We start from the raw sequence: 16,706 nt of genomic DNA, 5'->3' as shown, positions 1-16,706 counted from the left end.
AGGGGAGGAAGCCGGTCAGACCTGGCAGGCCCAAACGCGTTGTGAGGGTCTGTTGGGAACGTCTGGCGGATCCCTCTGTCAGTGGGGTCTTCAACTCCCACCTCCGGAAGAGCTTCACCCGGATTCCGAGGGAGGCTGGGGACATGGAGTCCGAGTGGACCCTGTTCTCCTCCTCTATTGTCGATGCGGCTGCTCGTAGTTGTGGCCGTAAGGTCTCTGGGAGCCTCAGAGTCTCATCTCTGCTGTTTGCAGACGATGTTGTTCTGTTGGCTTCAACAAACCAGGACCTTCAGCACGCTCTGGAGCGGTTTGCAGCCGAGTGTGTAGCGGCCGGGATGAGGATCAGCACCTCCAAATCTGAGGCCATGGTTCTCCACCGGCAAAGGTGGCTTCCCCTCTACAGGTCGGTGGAGAGTCCTTACCTCAAGTGGAGGAGTTCAAGTATCTCGGGGTCTTGTTCACGAGTGAGGGACGGATGGAGCGTGAGATCGACAGACGGATCGGTGCGGCGTCAGCAGTGATGCGGTCGCTGTATCGGTCTGTCGTGGTGAAGAGGGAGCTGAGTCTGGGGCAAAGCTCTTGATTTACCGATCGATCTACGTTCCCACTCTCACCTATGGTCATGAGATTTGGGTAATGACCGAAAGGACAAGATCGCAAATACAATCGGCCGAAATGAGTTTCCTTCGCAGGGTGGCTGGGCGCACCCTCCGAGATCGGGTGAGGATCTCAGTTACCCGGGAGGAGCTCGGAGTAGAGTCGTGGTTCCTTTAAGTCGAAAGGAGCCAGCTGAGGTGGCTAGGGCATCTGTTCCGGATGCCTCCTGGTCGCCTCCCACGGGAGGTGTTCCAGGCATGTCCTAGTGGGACAAGGCCTCGGTGAAGGCCCAGGACACGCTGGTGGGACTATGTCTCTGAGCTGGCCTGGTGTCGCCTCGGGGTCCCCCCAGAACAGCTGGTGGAGGTGTGCCTGGATCGGGAAGTCTGGGCATCTCTGCTGAGACTGCTGCCCCCGCGACCTGGCCCCAGATAAAGCGGAAGAAAATGGGTGGATGGAATAAGAATAGTTATATTATATAAAGTTATATTTGTCGACAAAGTTACCTTGGAAGGAGGTTGTGTTGCCATCAAAGAAACATCCCACTCATTACGCTTCATGTCAGTTGTATGGCTTCAGTCATCTTCAACTTTTAGGGAAATGTGTTTTTTGTTTAGACATATATACAGCACTAATATGCCATTGTTCTGGGGTCAGGGGTCAGACTGTCAGATAAACTTTTGGCTTTAAACTTTAGAGCAAAGTGCAAACCCTTATTTACATTTACTCTGGGATCTTCATTGTCAACACAAAACAAAACTGGAACAGAAATCCATTTATTGGCTACAAAACAGTATTACTCTCGTCACATCGATTCAAGGTACAGCTCATTGGGGAAACCAGAGCGAGCGTCATCTGATACTCATCCAAATGCATCTCAAATGACATATTTGTGTAACGCCAGAGAAAGATGATCACGGTTTTGAGGCTGCAAGAGGCACCTCAGTAGTTGGTGTATTATATAGTAAATACAAGTTGTCTTTCAGTTTGACACTCTCTAAAAAGGTTGAAGTTGCTATGATGTAATGGTGTGAGACTATTCATGTTTTTGTGGCTCAAATAAAAATGAAAGAGAATAATAAAAATCGACCGGTTCTTTATTGTATTACACACATCATCTCTAGCCACATGTGGCTGTGGAAAATGGACACTTATCCAGACAGAAGGCCTCTAATGGAGCATTAAAGCACACACGATATTTCCCTACTGGGCACTCAGGGGCCAATTTTCCAAGAAGCTCGGGGATTACGTCACCATATAAAACTGGATTCTTCTGATTTCTACTTCATGTTCACATGAATTCACAGTATTAAAAAAAAAAATTCCTGCATCAGAGGAAATTAGTGGAATTTCTCATAAAAATTAAAAGACACGCACATCCAAAAGGTTGATGGGGTGCTGGATCTAAAACAAAAGTGAAGCTGAAAGTGGAGAAAAGTTGGCACAGCCAGGTAGCTTCAGCACCGAATGCAATGTTTCAGGCTCAGCCCATTATCAGACGTCATGCTATATAATAAATTACAAACAATTAAAAAAAGGTCTGAATTTTTCTGAACCCAACCAGAAAACCGATCCGTTAGAGTCTCATTTGTATAGTTGATTTTTCTATGGAGAAAGTTATTCAGAGTAGCTTACATAACCAGTGAATGAGGCGTCCAAAAGCTCAAGTACTGCAGAATCAGCAGGAATACAGCTCATTCATGCCCATGTAGTTGTCATGTGTATCCAAAAATATCCACATGCAATTTTATCCCAGGCCTGAACAGCAGCTTGGCTTTGACCCTGGGAGTTGCCTCACTCTGACAGCTCCCCTGCCACGACAGTTGAGAGAGCAGGAGGGAAGTGGACCCCATTCTCTCTCAATACCGCGCAAACAGCATTTACCGTCTGCTGCAGAGCGGAGGGGTCGCAGATGCCTGGAAGTCCAGTAGATGCTTTCGTAAGCCGCATGAGGAGGGCGGCCCGGGCCAACACGCCACAAAGTGCACTGTGAAAGTGGTGGTCTGCCAGGATGGTCAGCCATGTCTGCATTTCACCTACAGAAAAATATACGTTTTTACAACAAGGGATACAAGTTATCTCCAGTAAAATTGGAAAACTCTTTAAGACTTAATGCACAATGGGTTCGAATTAGAACCCATTGTTCTAATAGTTTCCTTATTATTGCTGACATTACGCCTCTCATCCAAGAAGCTTCGTGGGATGAAGCAAAACATCTGTAACTTTAAAACTATCAAGTACCAACTTTTCTCTACTATAGAAAACACAACAAGCAACTAAGACTTACACAAACATTTCCTAAATGATGTAGCAGAACAACAGCTGCAGACCCGTTCTATGGCTCCCAATTTATTGTTGTGTTGTTTTTGAAAATCCATTGCCAAAGATACAGAAAGATAAAGCCTCTGTAAAAGCCTGAGCGGGAATTTGCTAAGAATAAAAACATTTTCCAGACTTAAACATAACCACAAATGATTAGAGTGTCCTTCCTGAACCCACTCTGCGTCAACAACAGAACAATAGCTCTATGAAACTGCTGATGTCATACTCTTTAAAACTGAAACAAACAATTTGAGAAAAAATAAAAGCAGACCAAAGGCGGCTAATCTTGGGGCTGTCATGCGATAGGTTTATAGAACTTCATACTACTGTACCTGACGAGAGTTCTTTGCAAACTCTGAGGTCGTCCAGTACTTGTGGACCGCTCTCCTTTGCCCAGGCGTTCAGGCGTTGCTCCAAACACGGGGACTGACTGTGTTCATCAGCCACCTGCAGCAAATACGGCAGCACATGAGCGCACATCACCGACGGCTCTGCAAACACATTGGCCTCGTCTTGCTCATACAGAGTGACACACCTGGATCAGAGGGGAAAATACTTAGGCAAATATTTTCTTTGTTTGCGCAAGGGTTACTAAATAAGGTTGGGCACGCACTTATTTTGCAAGACATTTCTCTGCACAGTTATGAGGTCAGACTGAGGCAGGTGAGAGAGTAGGAGGTCAACAGTGCGAGAGTCCCAGCAATGGTCCAGTAGCTGATCCAGGAGGAAAGGCAGAGCCTTGTTCACCTGCATGACATAGATGCTCCCCCGTGCAGCACTACCACAGCGCTTTAGCATCGAGGCAAAATACGCTGCTTTCATTCTGACGGCCACACTTTGGTCTTGCAGTAAGTAAAGGCCAGTGTTGACCAACCTGCAAAACGTCAGAACGACAGAATTATGATTAGCTGCACACTCTATATAATAACAAGAAAGAAGCATTAAGCGATGGTTAAGACTTGATGAAGTTTAGTTTATGGATGTGGAATTAAAAGAAAAGTTCAGAACTTCATCAATTTATTGAATTGAATTTATTGAATGAAAATGCTGTTGATGTCATCACTAGACAGGAAAATACTTCATCAGGACTCAGACATAGGCTAAAACGTAATTAAATAAATCTGTATTATTGTGAGTTCTTGTAATCTATTGTAATTTTTCCTGCATTTACCAACAGTTTACGGTTATACCATAGTTGGTCTAGAATAAATGTCTAAAAGAGTCATTAAGGATAGCTACATTAATGTTATTAAAACATTAACGTTATTGTATACATCTGGCCTTGTAAAGTAATGCTGCATAAATGAATATTGTGTTAATAACCCTTGAAAAGGGTTTTTGTGTGTCTATGTGCTTCCTCTGTGGCGTTTCAGTACCTGATCATTAGGGCCGGATTTTCTTGGCTCGAGCTGTGGTTCAGAAAAGAGGCTCCAGCCAAAATCAAAGCCTCGGCACAAGCCGCTCTGAGCACTTCAGGCGCATTTGGTAAACAGTGGCTCTCCAACACTTGACACCACCGCTCTAAAGTGGAGAAGCTAGAACTATGTACACAATAATAATAATACTGTGTTTGCTTGTAATCTCATTAAATGTATTTGAAAACAGCTAAACTCTCACCTGTGACGTAGAAGTAAACTAACAGCACACAGGGCCTGGGACAGGAACTCAGGCCCACCCCTTTGGGCCTCCACATCCTCAAGTAGCAACTCCAAACATTTAACCAAAGTAGGCTCTTCTAGAGGGTTTTTTAGTGGCGGTTGTGGCAAAAGAGGATCATCTGAAGTCGCTAGCTTTACAAGCGCAGAAAGGTACATATGGCGATATTCTGCACAACGCCTCCGTAAGGCATCCAGCAGGTTTTCCTAAATTCAAACAATCAAATGTACAATATCTAGGCATTGATTACGAGGCATCTGGCAGTCTTTTGTTAAAAGAAGATGGATGCAGTAATATGAATCAGTGTTAGCAGGATTCTGAAACCGGTCTCTTGTTCCAGACATTGTGCTCTGGGACAGGTGTGATTGTCCAAGTTGCAGAACAGGTTTTGAAGTTGTCGTTTGCTTCGTTTCTGAAACTGAGTAGATGAGGACTCACCTGTAACACCCTGTGGATCAGCTCTTTGTTTTGTTTTGAGCTACACCCATCCACGGAGCACTTCACCAGAATGAGCTTCATGTCAGGGCTCAAAGTACAAAACTGCTCCCATATGTGAGCTGCCCACAGGTGCTCTGTGCATAGAAAATGAACTGCTCTTTGATGAAAGGATGAGAGGCCAATCTGTCAATGTAGCAGTAAATATATTAAGAGAAAACATTATATAAACATATATATTATATTTGCATACGTGCGTAGTTTACCTGAATCTCTTGTTGAGGCTTTTGGAAGTCTTCAGTGAGTATTTTCATAAGTTTTGAGAGAAAAGGTTCTGAGCAATATCTTTTTATGTTTTGTACCACCTCAACATAAACCATTTTCAGCAGGGGGCAGTGCTCTGCTTCTGTTGCCAACCAGAGCGACGCCTCCAATTGGCTTACTACGTCGTACATCTCCGTTATTGGGCTACAAAAAGCAGAGGCTTTGAAAAAATGCATACATTGCAATGGGAATAAAAGTATGGCATAACTCACCTGTGAGTGCAAAGGGCTCTGCTGAGCAGAGCTTTGATCTGTAGCAGGTGTCCATGCAGCCAGTTATGACAATATCTCTGTTCTGAGCTCGGGAGTTGTCCCACCAGTGTGAGAAGAATATTCATAATTTCAGAGGTGGGTGTTATTGCTACCAAAGCCCTGGATGCCATTATTCTGACATTGTAAACAGGACTGGCAGAAAGCTGAAGTAAATAAGGTAAAAAGTCTGACCGAGGTCTGTAAAGTAAAAACAACATAAATTCTAATAATTATTAGACACAAAGCCATGGTCCTCCCATACTATTGATAAACTCTTACTGGGTTGCGTCTTGAACCCCGGGGTGAAGTTGCGCTAACAGGGTGAGGATCGGGAAGAGAGAAGGCTTGAGGTGAAGCCGAGCTTCATTAGTTTGACTCCGCAAAACATGTGCCGCTTCTTTCAGTTCTGCCATGAGAAATGGCTGTAGTGCACTGTAGTGGCAAAAGAAAGCAGTTGAGGACATCCCATTTTGGACACTCTTGTCGTCTTCACCGCTGGGACAGTGGCCAATCATTCGAGAGCAGAGCGTGCCTAAAGGATGAGTTATACATTTGTCTCATCATAGTAATAGCACAATAATAAATTCATATTTATGTTCCCTACTGTAGAGCTGCAGAGCAGCGTTTCTCATGGCCCAGCAGGAAGAACTCAACAGAGTCAGTGAAAGGATGGCCACAGTTGGAGCAAACTGAAGGACTGCCGACCCCAGTGCTGTGCTACGCACCAGGGCTTGCAAAGTATGAACCGCACACACCTGTAAGAGGCAGTAAGAGGTTACTAGCTCTAATCCTGACATAAAAAGAATCTGGATTAAACATTGTAGTTCAACCTGTGGGAGGTCCAGGGTCTCATCCCAACTCTCAGGCAGAGGAGCTTTGGCTGTGTCCAGTAAAAACTCTACACTGTGGGCTAAAAGAGGCCGGCCCTTGCTGGCCTCCTCTGCTGAGAGCACGCAGAGAATGAGCATGGGTAAGCCTGCAGCACGCCGCGTCACTGACGTGGATCTGGGAGATGCTATCACCTGCAGTGCCTGTTTGTGAACAACAGGCATTCCATTACGAATGTACACTGAAAATAAGCAGCAAACAGTGATACGCACTTGTCTTAACATGTCTGCAGGGATTTCCTTTAGTTCTGGATCATTACTCCTCATCAGAGAAGCACAAAACTTTGTAAAGCCAATACAGCAACCTTCTACTGCCCCCTGGTGTAGTAAAATATTGTTTATGTAAACTGCCATTAATGTAAAAGCTTCTTCACTTTGTTTAACTCACCCACTGACGGCATTTTAGCAGAATATTCCAGAAGACTCTTGATGCTCTTTTCAGATCTGTTTTTGTAAAAAGCTGGTTAGAGCCCTCACGCTGACTCAGAACATACTCCACCAGAGAACCCAAAAATATTCCAGTTTCCTGTGAACACAGAACGTGCAGTCAGGAGCACATATACAGTATATCACACAGGTAATATGTTGTACCTTGAGGGAGACCCAGCAGCAGGTGAGAACGAGGCTGTGATCCTCTGACAACAAAACACACTCCTCCGAATCCACATGACCACCACCTGAGGCCTGGCCAATTAAACTAGTGATTGCATTCCCCATATCACAAAACGAAGGGGCTACATCTACAAAACATATAAACAAATATATATACATATAATTTTTTATATGTATATGAACAAAATAGATTGATCTTTTACCTTGGTCATTTGCGCCGCCCTCTTGGTCTCCGTATAACACACCCAGAAGAAGCTGAGACATTTTTTCTAAAAGGTCTAAGGCAGCATTGGTCAGGCTACTGTCGAGTTTGTCACATATGCGACTGGGTGAGTCAAAAAAACACTTCTGAAGAGCAGTCAAGATCCCTGAAACATCAACATTTTAATGTAATTGAACGTTTTTGTGAGCTGCAAACGATTTTGGGTTCAACTTTGCCATGTCTCACCATGTAAAGGCTTCGTTCTGGCAGCTAGCATCATGTCAGACTTGGCTGTACAATAATGTTCCTCCAATTCTTTCAATAAAAATCTCACAAAGTCTATTTCTAGATTGTCAGAACAATTATTGAGAGCAACATTGTCCTCCAAAGCGCTGTGTGATCTGGAAATATCAGTGTTTTGTAATAAAACATTTACACACAGTGACAAAGAGAGAGAAGAGCATAACCTACATCAGATGGAGAACCTTTGTCATCAGTGCTGCCATTTGCGCTTCTTGCACTCGAGGGCTGCACAGGAGCCGTTTTGCTCGTGCGAATAAAGCAGTGGAAACATCTTTTGGGAAATTGTTTGGGAAAAATCTCAGCAACAAATTTGCAGACAGTTCCCGAATCTGTAAGGGGGGGGGGGGAAATCATGTTTGTTTCCCATTCAAAATAATCAAAAAGTATTTGTAAAGCTACACTACCTCATTTGTTGAATCCTCCAAACAGCTGATGAGCACAAGTAGTTTTGCACGGGAGAAAAAATCCCACTGCCCTTTTTGCCTCGCATAATGAATGAGACAATCCATATTCACTAAAATGAAAGAAGAAAATAAGCTTGTTAAGTGTTTTAATAGTGACAAGTTTCCTCAAATGTATATCAGGTCAAATCAAATAAATGCACCTGGTGGTTGTCCTTTCTTTTTGTCTGGGCTCCATGTGTCAGTACATGTTTCTAACACTGCGGTGAGGATCAGCAAAGCAGTCTTCTTTCTTTGGTAGCTATGACCTGGTGCCAGATAGCAGTATGGAAGATCTCCCAACCAATCAACAAACTCTACAGAACAAAACATTTAGAGAACAGTCTTGATGGTTATATTTGGTAAAGCCGAGTTTCACAAAGTACAAAATGCATCACCTGTTCCCTGCTTCAGTAAGGCATTGACCTCCAGTTTATTCACAATATCTTGTTTCTTTTTGCCATTTTGGACTTTGACAAAGGACAAGCAACAGTCTCTGATACGGACCAAGAACCGCCTCACTCCACTTTGAAAATGTTGGCGAAAGGATGAAGATTCACAATTTAAATTTTGCGGAATAAAGTTCTTCATTAATTGAAGTTCCTCTTGTGTTGGGCAGTCTTTGGTTTTAGGGCTGTAGCAGAGGAGACTGAAAGCAGCCAGACGCACTTTGTCGTCCGCAGACTCTAAGGCCAGATGGAGGATCTGGAGAGTGGCACCTTTCTGCAGGGTCCAAGGGGAACGCCCAGTCGTGGCCCTGTATGAGCTCACAATACAGGCCCAGGCGTACAGATGACCTGCGGAGCTCGGGTCAAGAGAGCCCAACAGGGGCTCCACGGCAGAAGGAAACACACGAAAAGTACTGGGTAACAAATGTGTCGAGCTGTTGTTTTGTAAAACGGTCACGTCAGATGTAAGTGCCTCAAGAAGGAGTGGTTTCCAGCGCTTTGCCCACTGATCTGCAAGATATGCTTCCTCATGATTGAGGAGTTCGCGGTTCTGCTGCTGGATCAAACATTTATAAAGCTCTGATGCACAAGGGGAGAGGTGATTTGTGCTCAGACACTTCAGCAGATGATCAGATGTCTCAGGGCAATGAAGTAATATCTTTGAAATGGAAAAGCAGAAGTCAGTACGGCAAATAAATGGAACCGCAATGTGTCATATGCCCCTCACCTTGTCAGTACCCAAATATGGGAGCAGTGCACATAACTGATAATATTTGGCTTTATTTTCCCAAGGCATGTTGGCGATTCTAAGCAATAACAAAGAATACAGAGACCTGTCAGCGGCACCAGACAGATCACAATCCATCTGATAGAGCTCCAACAGCAGAGCAAAGGCACCACGGGCCAATTCTGGCACTCCCTCTACCTGTAGAAAATACAATTACAGTTAAAGTTAAATACACGTAAAGAACAGTGTGACATTGTTTTGACTCACAGGGCTGTCAGCATTGGTCAAAATGATATGAATAAGTTGCTGTTGTAGGCTGCTGCTTTCAGACAGAAGGCGAGCCCCTGTCATCTGCCAGACATCAGCAAAGCATTCTCTCATTTTCTTCAGCCAAAGAGTTAACACTGAAACAATATATTATGTGTTAACACTTAACTCATTCAGGCCTTTTCCATGGCTTGAAAACAAGAGGCATTACTGACCTTCAAAGGCAAAGTAATGACAGTCCAGCTTCTCCTCACACAAACTGAATATAACAGAAAACAAACCCTTCACCAGTAAACACGTCTGAAAGGACACAAATGGGAAACAGAATTAACTATACGATAACTTCAGCTGCAAATAAAAGCCATGTTGTAGATGAACCAATACTTCTTTGGCCTCTGTGTTTGAGCTGAGCAGAACATGGGCTCGACAGCAGGTCAGGACTCCTCTGCTGACGGCCAAAACAGCCAGATCCTTCTTCATCATGGATCTGCAGTTCACCTGGAGACTACCTACTGTTAAAACCCCACATTCTGGGAAATAAAGGAAAAAAATCTCAAGCCATAAAATGAATCAAACGTGTTTTACTTTAGTTCAGGTCTAAGATACCTTGATGTGAGATCTGAAGTAGACGCCAGGCTGCATGTCCCGCTGCTTGGCTTTGCGAGGTGTTGAGCAGCATGGCCACTGCATTACCTGCCAATAAACAGGTGTCTCTATTGCAGCACTAAAATGGAAAAATAAAACCATACAATATGACTAGTACATTTTTTCTACAGTGCGACAGTTCAATAGTCTTGATATATAGCCAGCCTTTCCCAGAACCTGTCCATATATGACGTCTACTAGAGCTTGTAGGAGGTTTTGTGCCACTTGGTTCCCTTCCATCTTTGTCCACACAATAGGAGACACTTGATTTGGCAATAGCTGAAATATCTGCAAGCAAAGCTAAAGAAAAAGACAATGTTAGGTAGTACGTTCTTACTAAGAGAAAGTGCAAAGTGCTTATCAAATGTACCTTCACCGCAGCATAGCAAATTGGACCATCTCTGAAAGGTTCTTCTTCAAGTATCACTGTAAATTGTTCAGCTACTTTCTGCATTAGAGGCAAACAGAAGTCTTGCCATACCTCTCGACCAACAACGCTGTCTTCCAGGAACATGCATGCTTCAGAAAAGGCAAGTGAAAAAACAAAGTACAGTCAAACAAATGTTCCAAATATCAACTGTTTGATGTTCGCTTATCAAAACAGGCCCCCACACACTAGAGGAGTCTGGCTGTAATAGTTTGTGTACCAACCTGTTTGCAGATCATCCAGTGACAACTGAAAAAACAGAAATGTATGATTTGAGACATGTGACTGCTTTCATAACCAAGTAGACAGTAATGTTTGTAACTACCTGATCTTTTTGTAAAATTGACAGCAAGCAGTTTTTTATTTCTCTGTACACCAGTTGCTGATTCACATTTTTCAGTTGTTGCAACATCTACAAAATACAACAAATTCAACAAATCATTTTTGCAATATGGACTACACTTAATAAATAATGTATAATCTGACCTGATCGATTTTACCACAAGCTGTGGATATGCCGACAGTGTCTAACTGGAGCGAAATAATAACTTTGACAATGAGCAACAAAAGGCTCTCTTCTAAACCAAGCAATTGCGTCGTGGAAACACGCTTCAGCAGCTGGACAGCCTCCTCCAAACATCGCTCCTTTGATCTCTTCACGGTACTTCTGTTGATACAGGTAATACTGTAACTATAGAGTAATCCATGCGCAACTACTGCTGTTCGTGTTTGCACATACCTCGAAGACTCCGAAAGTTTCTCATAAAAAAGGCTAAGATCTTGACTAACATTATCTTGCTCTTGCTCCCCAGAAACAACACACTTCTGCAGACTTGCTAGAAGCTCGTCAAACGACATATTTAAGTTTAATTCTAACTGCTCATTAGACCACATGTATTCTGAAGTGTTGATGTCACGTGACACAGCCGGGGCTGCTTCTATGGTTCTGAGAAAGCGCTTAGCAAAGTGCTGCCACTAAGAGGCTGAAGTCGATATGAGATGTAAATGTGGATGTGTCAGAATTTCTGAGCAAATAAAATACAATACAAAAAAGATACACGCCATTTAATGCCATCATGTCCTTGCCATAAATCATTAATCAATGGCTGTTCGAAAACCAAATCAAAGTACAACTGCAACCCTCCTCAACCAGAAGAGGGCGCTCTCTCAGGTTTTATCCGTTTTATCCCATGGACACTTCCGGGCTGTTGCCAAGACGATCCCCATAGTTTACAAATATGTCAACTCTCACATGAATGATACCAAATGGCCAGTGCACTTGTCTTGATTGTAATACACATTTTGTTTCTTTTGCTATGCAGTCCTGCGTCTGAGACTCAAAATGTTGGTAAGTGTTTGACCTGAAAGAGTCGTAATTCCTTTCTTGTAGCTTAGATAGCCTAGTGAGCCATGAGCTATCTAAAGCTAACAGCTTAGCTCTTTGGCTAAAAACAAGTATTTAACTTACTTTGGAAACTCTTAATGTTATCTCTGACTCTGAAAATAGCCTTACTTAGTTTTGGGGTTTCACAGTTTTTCAGCCCTCTTTTGTGAACACACGTGGGCCAGCTGTAACTGCAATGTTGTATGGACACACATCAAATATCACACTGAACCTACAATCAATATCCCCTACTAATGTGACAGGTAAGTCCTAAATATTTTAAGTGACCCTTAATACTATGTTATTAACATTCCATTATTTTTTTTTACAGGGAGCTTTGATCCACCTTCATGCAGGCCAGGCACGACACAGTGGATTCTGACAAGTGAACAGGTTGCAAAGGTATAAAAATATATGTTTTTTTTGTTATTTTAATGTGAACTAAACTTTATGCGACTCTATTTATGCTTTGTTAGACGACTGTTCAGGTTCGGCTCAGACTTAACCACAGTCTGCGTTTGTGTGGCACAAATGAGACCAACTCTGATTGCTGCATTAATCCACTGTGTGTCCTGGAGACCCTTCAGGTCTCTGCCTGTGAAGGAAATACATCACAAGCATCACTGACTATTCAGGTCAAGATTTACGCTCTGCTGGTTTCTGCCAACACTGGTTTTGGTAAGATGTGTGAAATGAAACTATTTTAATCCCATTTGTGATTTTTTTTTTGCTGTACATGCATATATTTTTCTGTTTTAGATAACAAAACTATAATTCAGAATCAAGTCTACAGGCCATTTGGGAAATGTCCTTGTGACCTCACTTTCAATGTTTGTAATTTAAGGTGCTGCTGTGATGAGGTACATTTGAACAATTTGCTTGATATATTTGCAGATTTTTTGCACCGCAAATGTTGTTCTACTTCTTTGTCCAGGACTGTTCCACAGAGAATTTGCAGCGTTTTAAGAACCAGTGCCTTCTTGGGCCTTTTGGTGGGGAACTCCCTGATCCGGAGTATCAGTGCTCGGTCCAGTCCTCTCAGAGCTCTCCAGATTGGTTTCCTTTTTTGTGTGTCACCTCCCCACCTGAAAACAATCCTTACCTCGGGCTTTTCTACCAAGGCAACACAATGTAAGAAGTCACAGTGTGCACACAAATAATTGTCAAAAGACAATTTATATTTTAATAATTACATGTTTTTCAATCTTTCTAGAGCCCCAAAGCCTGGTATGTCATTTGGAACCACTGTTTTATCAGCACCAGAACAATTAAATGGATATATTGAAGGAAATCCCATTTTGACTATAAATGATCAGTACTTTACAATTCCACAGGTGTGTTTTATAATGGTTATTATTATAATAAGAATTCTGCTTTTTAATTTTGCTTTGTTTGCACAGACACTTAATGGACACTGTGTTGCAAATGCTCCTGTGGCCTTTTTGGAAAACTTTGATGTCAGGTGTGTAACCCTACTGCAGGCATGTCCTACTGAAGCTCCACTACAGACAATCCTTGAGGATTTAAGGGTTGTTGTGACAAATGGCATTGGTGGTATGTTTTTCTTCCTCACTACATATGAACTGTTGCATATTTGTATTTAATAAGATAAAACATCTGCAGGAGATTCAGTGGTTAATGTAACTGACAAAGTGGCAACTGATTTAAGAGACTTCATTACAATCAGTGAACATTTTGGCCCATCAGGTATGGAAATAAATCCACATTTTTATTACAAAACAAATATTTCTTGTCAATGGTTGAGATGTTTTGCTCCTCCACATAAAAAGGCTCAGAATGTGAAAATGTCACCTTGGCCTTGGATTACAATTTCTACTGGAAAGGAAATGGCATAACAGGGATCACATTAACCCGCACCATTGGGACCATTTCACTGAACGGCAGTGGTGAGATGTGAAAAAACTTGATGACACTGACTGTTTGTCCCAGAGGGTTAATACTTGTCCTGTTCTCTTATAAGTGCCAGTAACTACAAGATACTCTGCAAGCTTTCTCAGTGGAGATATTAAGAGTGAACCCAATTCAGGAAATCCAGGTAAGAATACACTTAAGTTAGATTTACATAAAGATATGTTGATTTACACACACATATTTTTATACATACTACAGGGTATCAGGTAGGTAGGCCTGTAATTGGAGGAATCCTTAACACATCAATGGAGAATGATACAATCTTAATACACAGAGCACCAATTCATCTGTGGGAACCAGGTATTTAACGCTACAGGAAGATCACAATTCAAACGTGTAGCTTACACTTTATGAAATACGATGTTTGTTCTAGTAAACAGTGGACTTTGTTCAAATGCGGATGAGAGGCCTGTATTGTTTGGTGAAAATTCAACATCTGGATGTCTCCTTCCTGTCAGTCAACAAAATCTTACAGAATGTAGTCTCCTGAGGTCGGTATTTCTATCTAAAGTGATGATTATTATATATTATCTACAATAAATAAATAATCTTTTGTGTAACTCAACTGTTTTAGAGACTCGGTGCGTTCTCTCCAAGAATCTCTAGTTAAAGCCACTCTTGTTGCTAGAAATGGTCGTCCTGATGCTCTTTCACTGGGAGACTGGCTCAATATAAGCTGTATGTAGCTAACAGTAATCATAATCATTATTTATTAATAAAAATACTTAAAACCAATATTGGCTTAACTTTTAAGATGTAACCCTGAATGCAAGTGAAATAGAAGACTCAAACAGTTCCTCCTGCACTGATGTCCCAGCACACCTACATATTTACGTGTGGAGTCTTGTCACTGGCTTTGTGGATGAGATTCCTCAGAAAAGCATCAAAGCAGTGCAAATCAGGTGAGCATAAAGGAACTAGTGTTTTTTATCAACACTTTATATTAAATATATTTGTTTTGAAGATGAATCATGTTTTGTAATTTCTCTGATTACATCTATTTTGTACAGCTATGGCCTGTCGTCTTGGAAACTAGAGTGTGGAGGAGGGGACTCGTCAGTGTGCGTGGATCCAACAGAAACACAGATGCTTCCCATCACCTCCTCTGTCACATTTATTGATATTCCTCTCAACACAGGGCCACCAAAAACAAGGTACTTCTTCTAGTAATAGGCCTAGCAAATTAACAAAAGTGGGAAGCTGATTTATAACTTTTTTTTGTTCGCTGTCCAATTAATTCAGCTATGAAGTCACTTGGCCTGGTTCATTGTACATCTAAGAAAATAATTACAAACTACTGTAACATACACATACAAATTACAGTTGTTGTTTTTTTATAGCGACAAAGAATAATCATTTGGGAAGACGCCCATAAATTGGACTGGATAAATGATTGCATAGCTTGTTTGAGTTCAATTTGACTCATGACACTGTTGAATTAAGTCTTTAGGGTGCTATTTGGAAAGGGAAGGAGAGCTACAAGTTGGTGTCTGCTGTATTACACCAAACGTTTAAAGTTTTATCATCTTTTCCAATTCCAGGTATCAGATAAACTTCACAGAGTATGACTGCAACAGAAATGATGTATGTTGGCCTGAGCTCGCCTTCCCTTTTACCAGGTTTTACACAGGTAGGAGTAATTTTACCCCCATCTCTTGTTATTGTAGTAAATACTTATGTTTTGTTGTATCCTTTCCAGGTGAGTCTTACTCCCAGGCTCTGGCCAAAGGTCTTATTTTGGTTTTTTGCTTTATTGTTGCTTCTGTTCTGGGAACACCATGGAAGCAAATTCGACAGATATGGAACGCTCTCTGAAGTAAATACATTTAGAAATAGGATATTTCTTTTTTCAACTTTTTTGTTGTTTTTCTTGTATTCCTCTGTAAATAAAGTAAGAAACATTTTATAAAAGTTTTTTTTTTATTGATAAAAAGTTAAATCTAAGTTGTTTCAATTCTTAATTTCTCAAAAACAAAACGGATTCATTTAGGTATTGATAGGCAATACTCTGACCATATGCAGAAGTGGGTTGAGTAGCCAAAATATTTACTTACGTAAGAGTAACGTTACTTTGAAATAATTTTGCTGAAGTATAAGTAAAATGTATTGACCAAAACAATTACTCAAGTAAGAGTAAAAAAGTGGAGAAAATGTTTCTTAAGTACCGTGAATACTGAATAACTGTTTGAGTGGGAAAAGTTTGATTTAATAGTGTGAAACAAAACATAAATTCATGTGAAAATTGTGATATTTCCAAAGAAAATTAAAAGAAAATGGCAGAAAAACTTACTGACAGTGTTTTCACTAAAGTAAGATAACAGATACTTCAATATAATTTTACTCACATAGATGTAAAAAGTACCGTATGAAAAAACTACTCTAAGAAGTACAATTTATTCAAAAAGATACTCTAGTGCATGTTCTTGAGTAATCTAAATGAGTACTGTCGAGAGAGTAGATGAAGAATATAGGCAGCAGTCTGGATGTCTTATAACAGGAGAAGTTTATTTATCATCGGTGCGGGACCCGGAGACATGAACTCGAGACATTGCGCTAGTCCTACCATTCAAGTCTGTCTATGCTTCCACAGACAAGGGATAAATACCCTCTCAGAGCGTCATACTGATACGCAAGAGTCTGAGCACCACAGTCAAGGCTATGACAGAGATAGTACGACTGTACAGCCTGACCCAGTATGATAAATAGCAACTTAATGTTATCCTCTAACAAGTACTACCAGTCTTCGACCATATTATACTATTTTCCATTATCCTGCCACATAAGCATTAAGCACCCATCCATCCGTCCGTCCATCCATCCATCCATCCGTCCGTCCGTCCGTCCAT

At 41.6% G+C, this 16,706-nt stretch overlaps 2 protein-coding genes across 2 annotated transcripts; one reads left to right on the top strand and one right to left on the bottom strand.

The window, feature by feature from the left end:
• Window positions 1-2,184: 2,184 nt before the first annotated feature.
• Window positions 2,185-11,455, bottom strand: LOC306962740 (tRNA (32-2'-O)-methyltransferase regulator THADA). The gene is made up of 31 exons (XM_079556007.1): window positions 11,284-11,455; window positions 11,031-11,211; window positions 10,870-10,956; window positions 10,769-10,793; window positions 10,488-10,636; window positions 10,295-10,417; window positions 10,079-10,196; window positions 9,857-10,002; window positions 9,688-9,772; window positions 9,473-9,609; window positions 9,206-9,403; window positions 8,428-9,136; window positions 8,194-8,346; window positions 7,994-8,103; window positions 7,758-7,918; window positions 7,533-7,687; window positions 7,288-7,452; window positions 7,064-7,212; window positions 6,861-6,998; window positions 6,686-6,790; window positions 6,416-6,616; window positions 6,190-6,340; window positions 5,865-6,117; window positions 5,547-5,783; window positions 5,277-5,478; window positions 5,014-5,196; window positions 4,537-4,781; window positions 4,296-4,460; window positions 3,533-3,793; window positions 3,252-3,454; window positions 2,185-2,633 (listed from the first exon to the last, which is right to left on the bottom strand). The coding sequence occupies exons 1-31, from the start codon at window positions 11,436-11,438 to the stop codon at window positions 2,392-2,394; spliced, it is 5,592 nt and encodes a 1,863-aa protein (XP_079412133.1). The 5' UTR covers window positions 11,439-11,455; the 3' UTR covers window positions 2,185-2,391.
• A 299-nt stretch (window positions 11,456-11,754) lies between these two features.
• tctn2 (tectonic family member 2) lies at window positions 11,755-15,696 on the top strand. The gene is made up of 18 exons (XM_079579522.1): window positions 11,755-11,892; window positions 12,078-12,191; window positions 12,260-12,330; window positions 12,405-12,606; window positions 12,688-12,788; window positions 12,863-13,059; window positions 13,142-13,262; window positions 13,329-13,482; window positions 13,552-13,635; window positions 13,719-13,835; window positions 13,910-13,984; window positions 14,059-14,160; window positions 14,234-14,351; window positions 14,435-14,538; window positions 14,615-14,762; window positions 14,871-15,014; window positions 15,402-15,490; window positions 15,560-15,696. Exons 1-18 carry the CDS (start codon window positions 11,811-11,813, stop codon window positions 15,673-15,675), a joined length of 2,139 nt encoding a protein of 712 aa, XP_079435648.1. The 5' UTR covers window positions 11,755-11,810; the 3' UTR covers window positions 15,676-15,696.
• Window positions 15,697-16,706: the final 1,010 nt, after the last annotated feature.

Source organism: Gobius niger, assembly GCF_951799975.1.
Source record: "Gobius niger genome assembly, chromosome: 1".
Classification (NCBI taxonomy): domain Eukaryota; kingdom Metazoa; phylum Chordata; class Actinopteri; order Gobiiformes; family Gobiidae; genus Gobius; species Gobius niger.
Note: the sequence above shows the minus strand (reverse complement) of the source record. Positions and strands in the feature narration are given on the sequence as shown.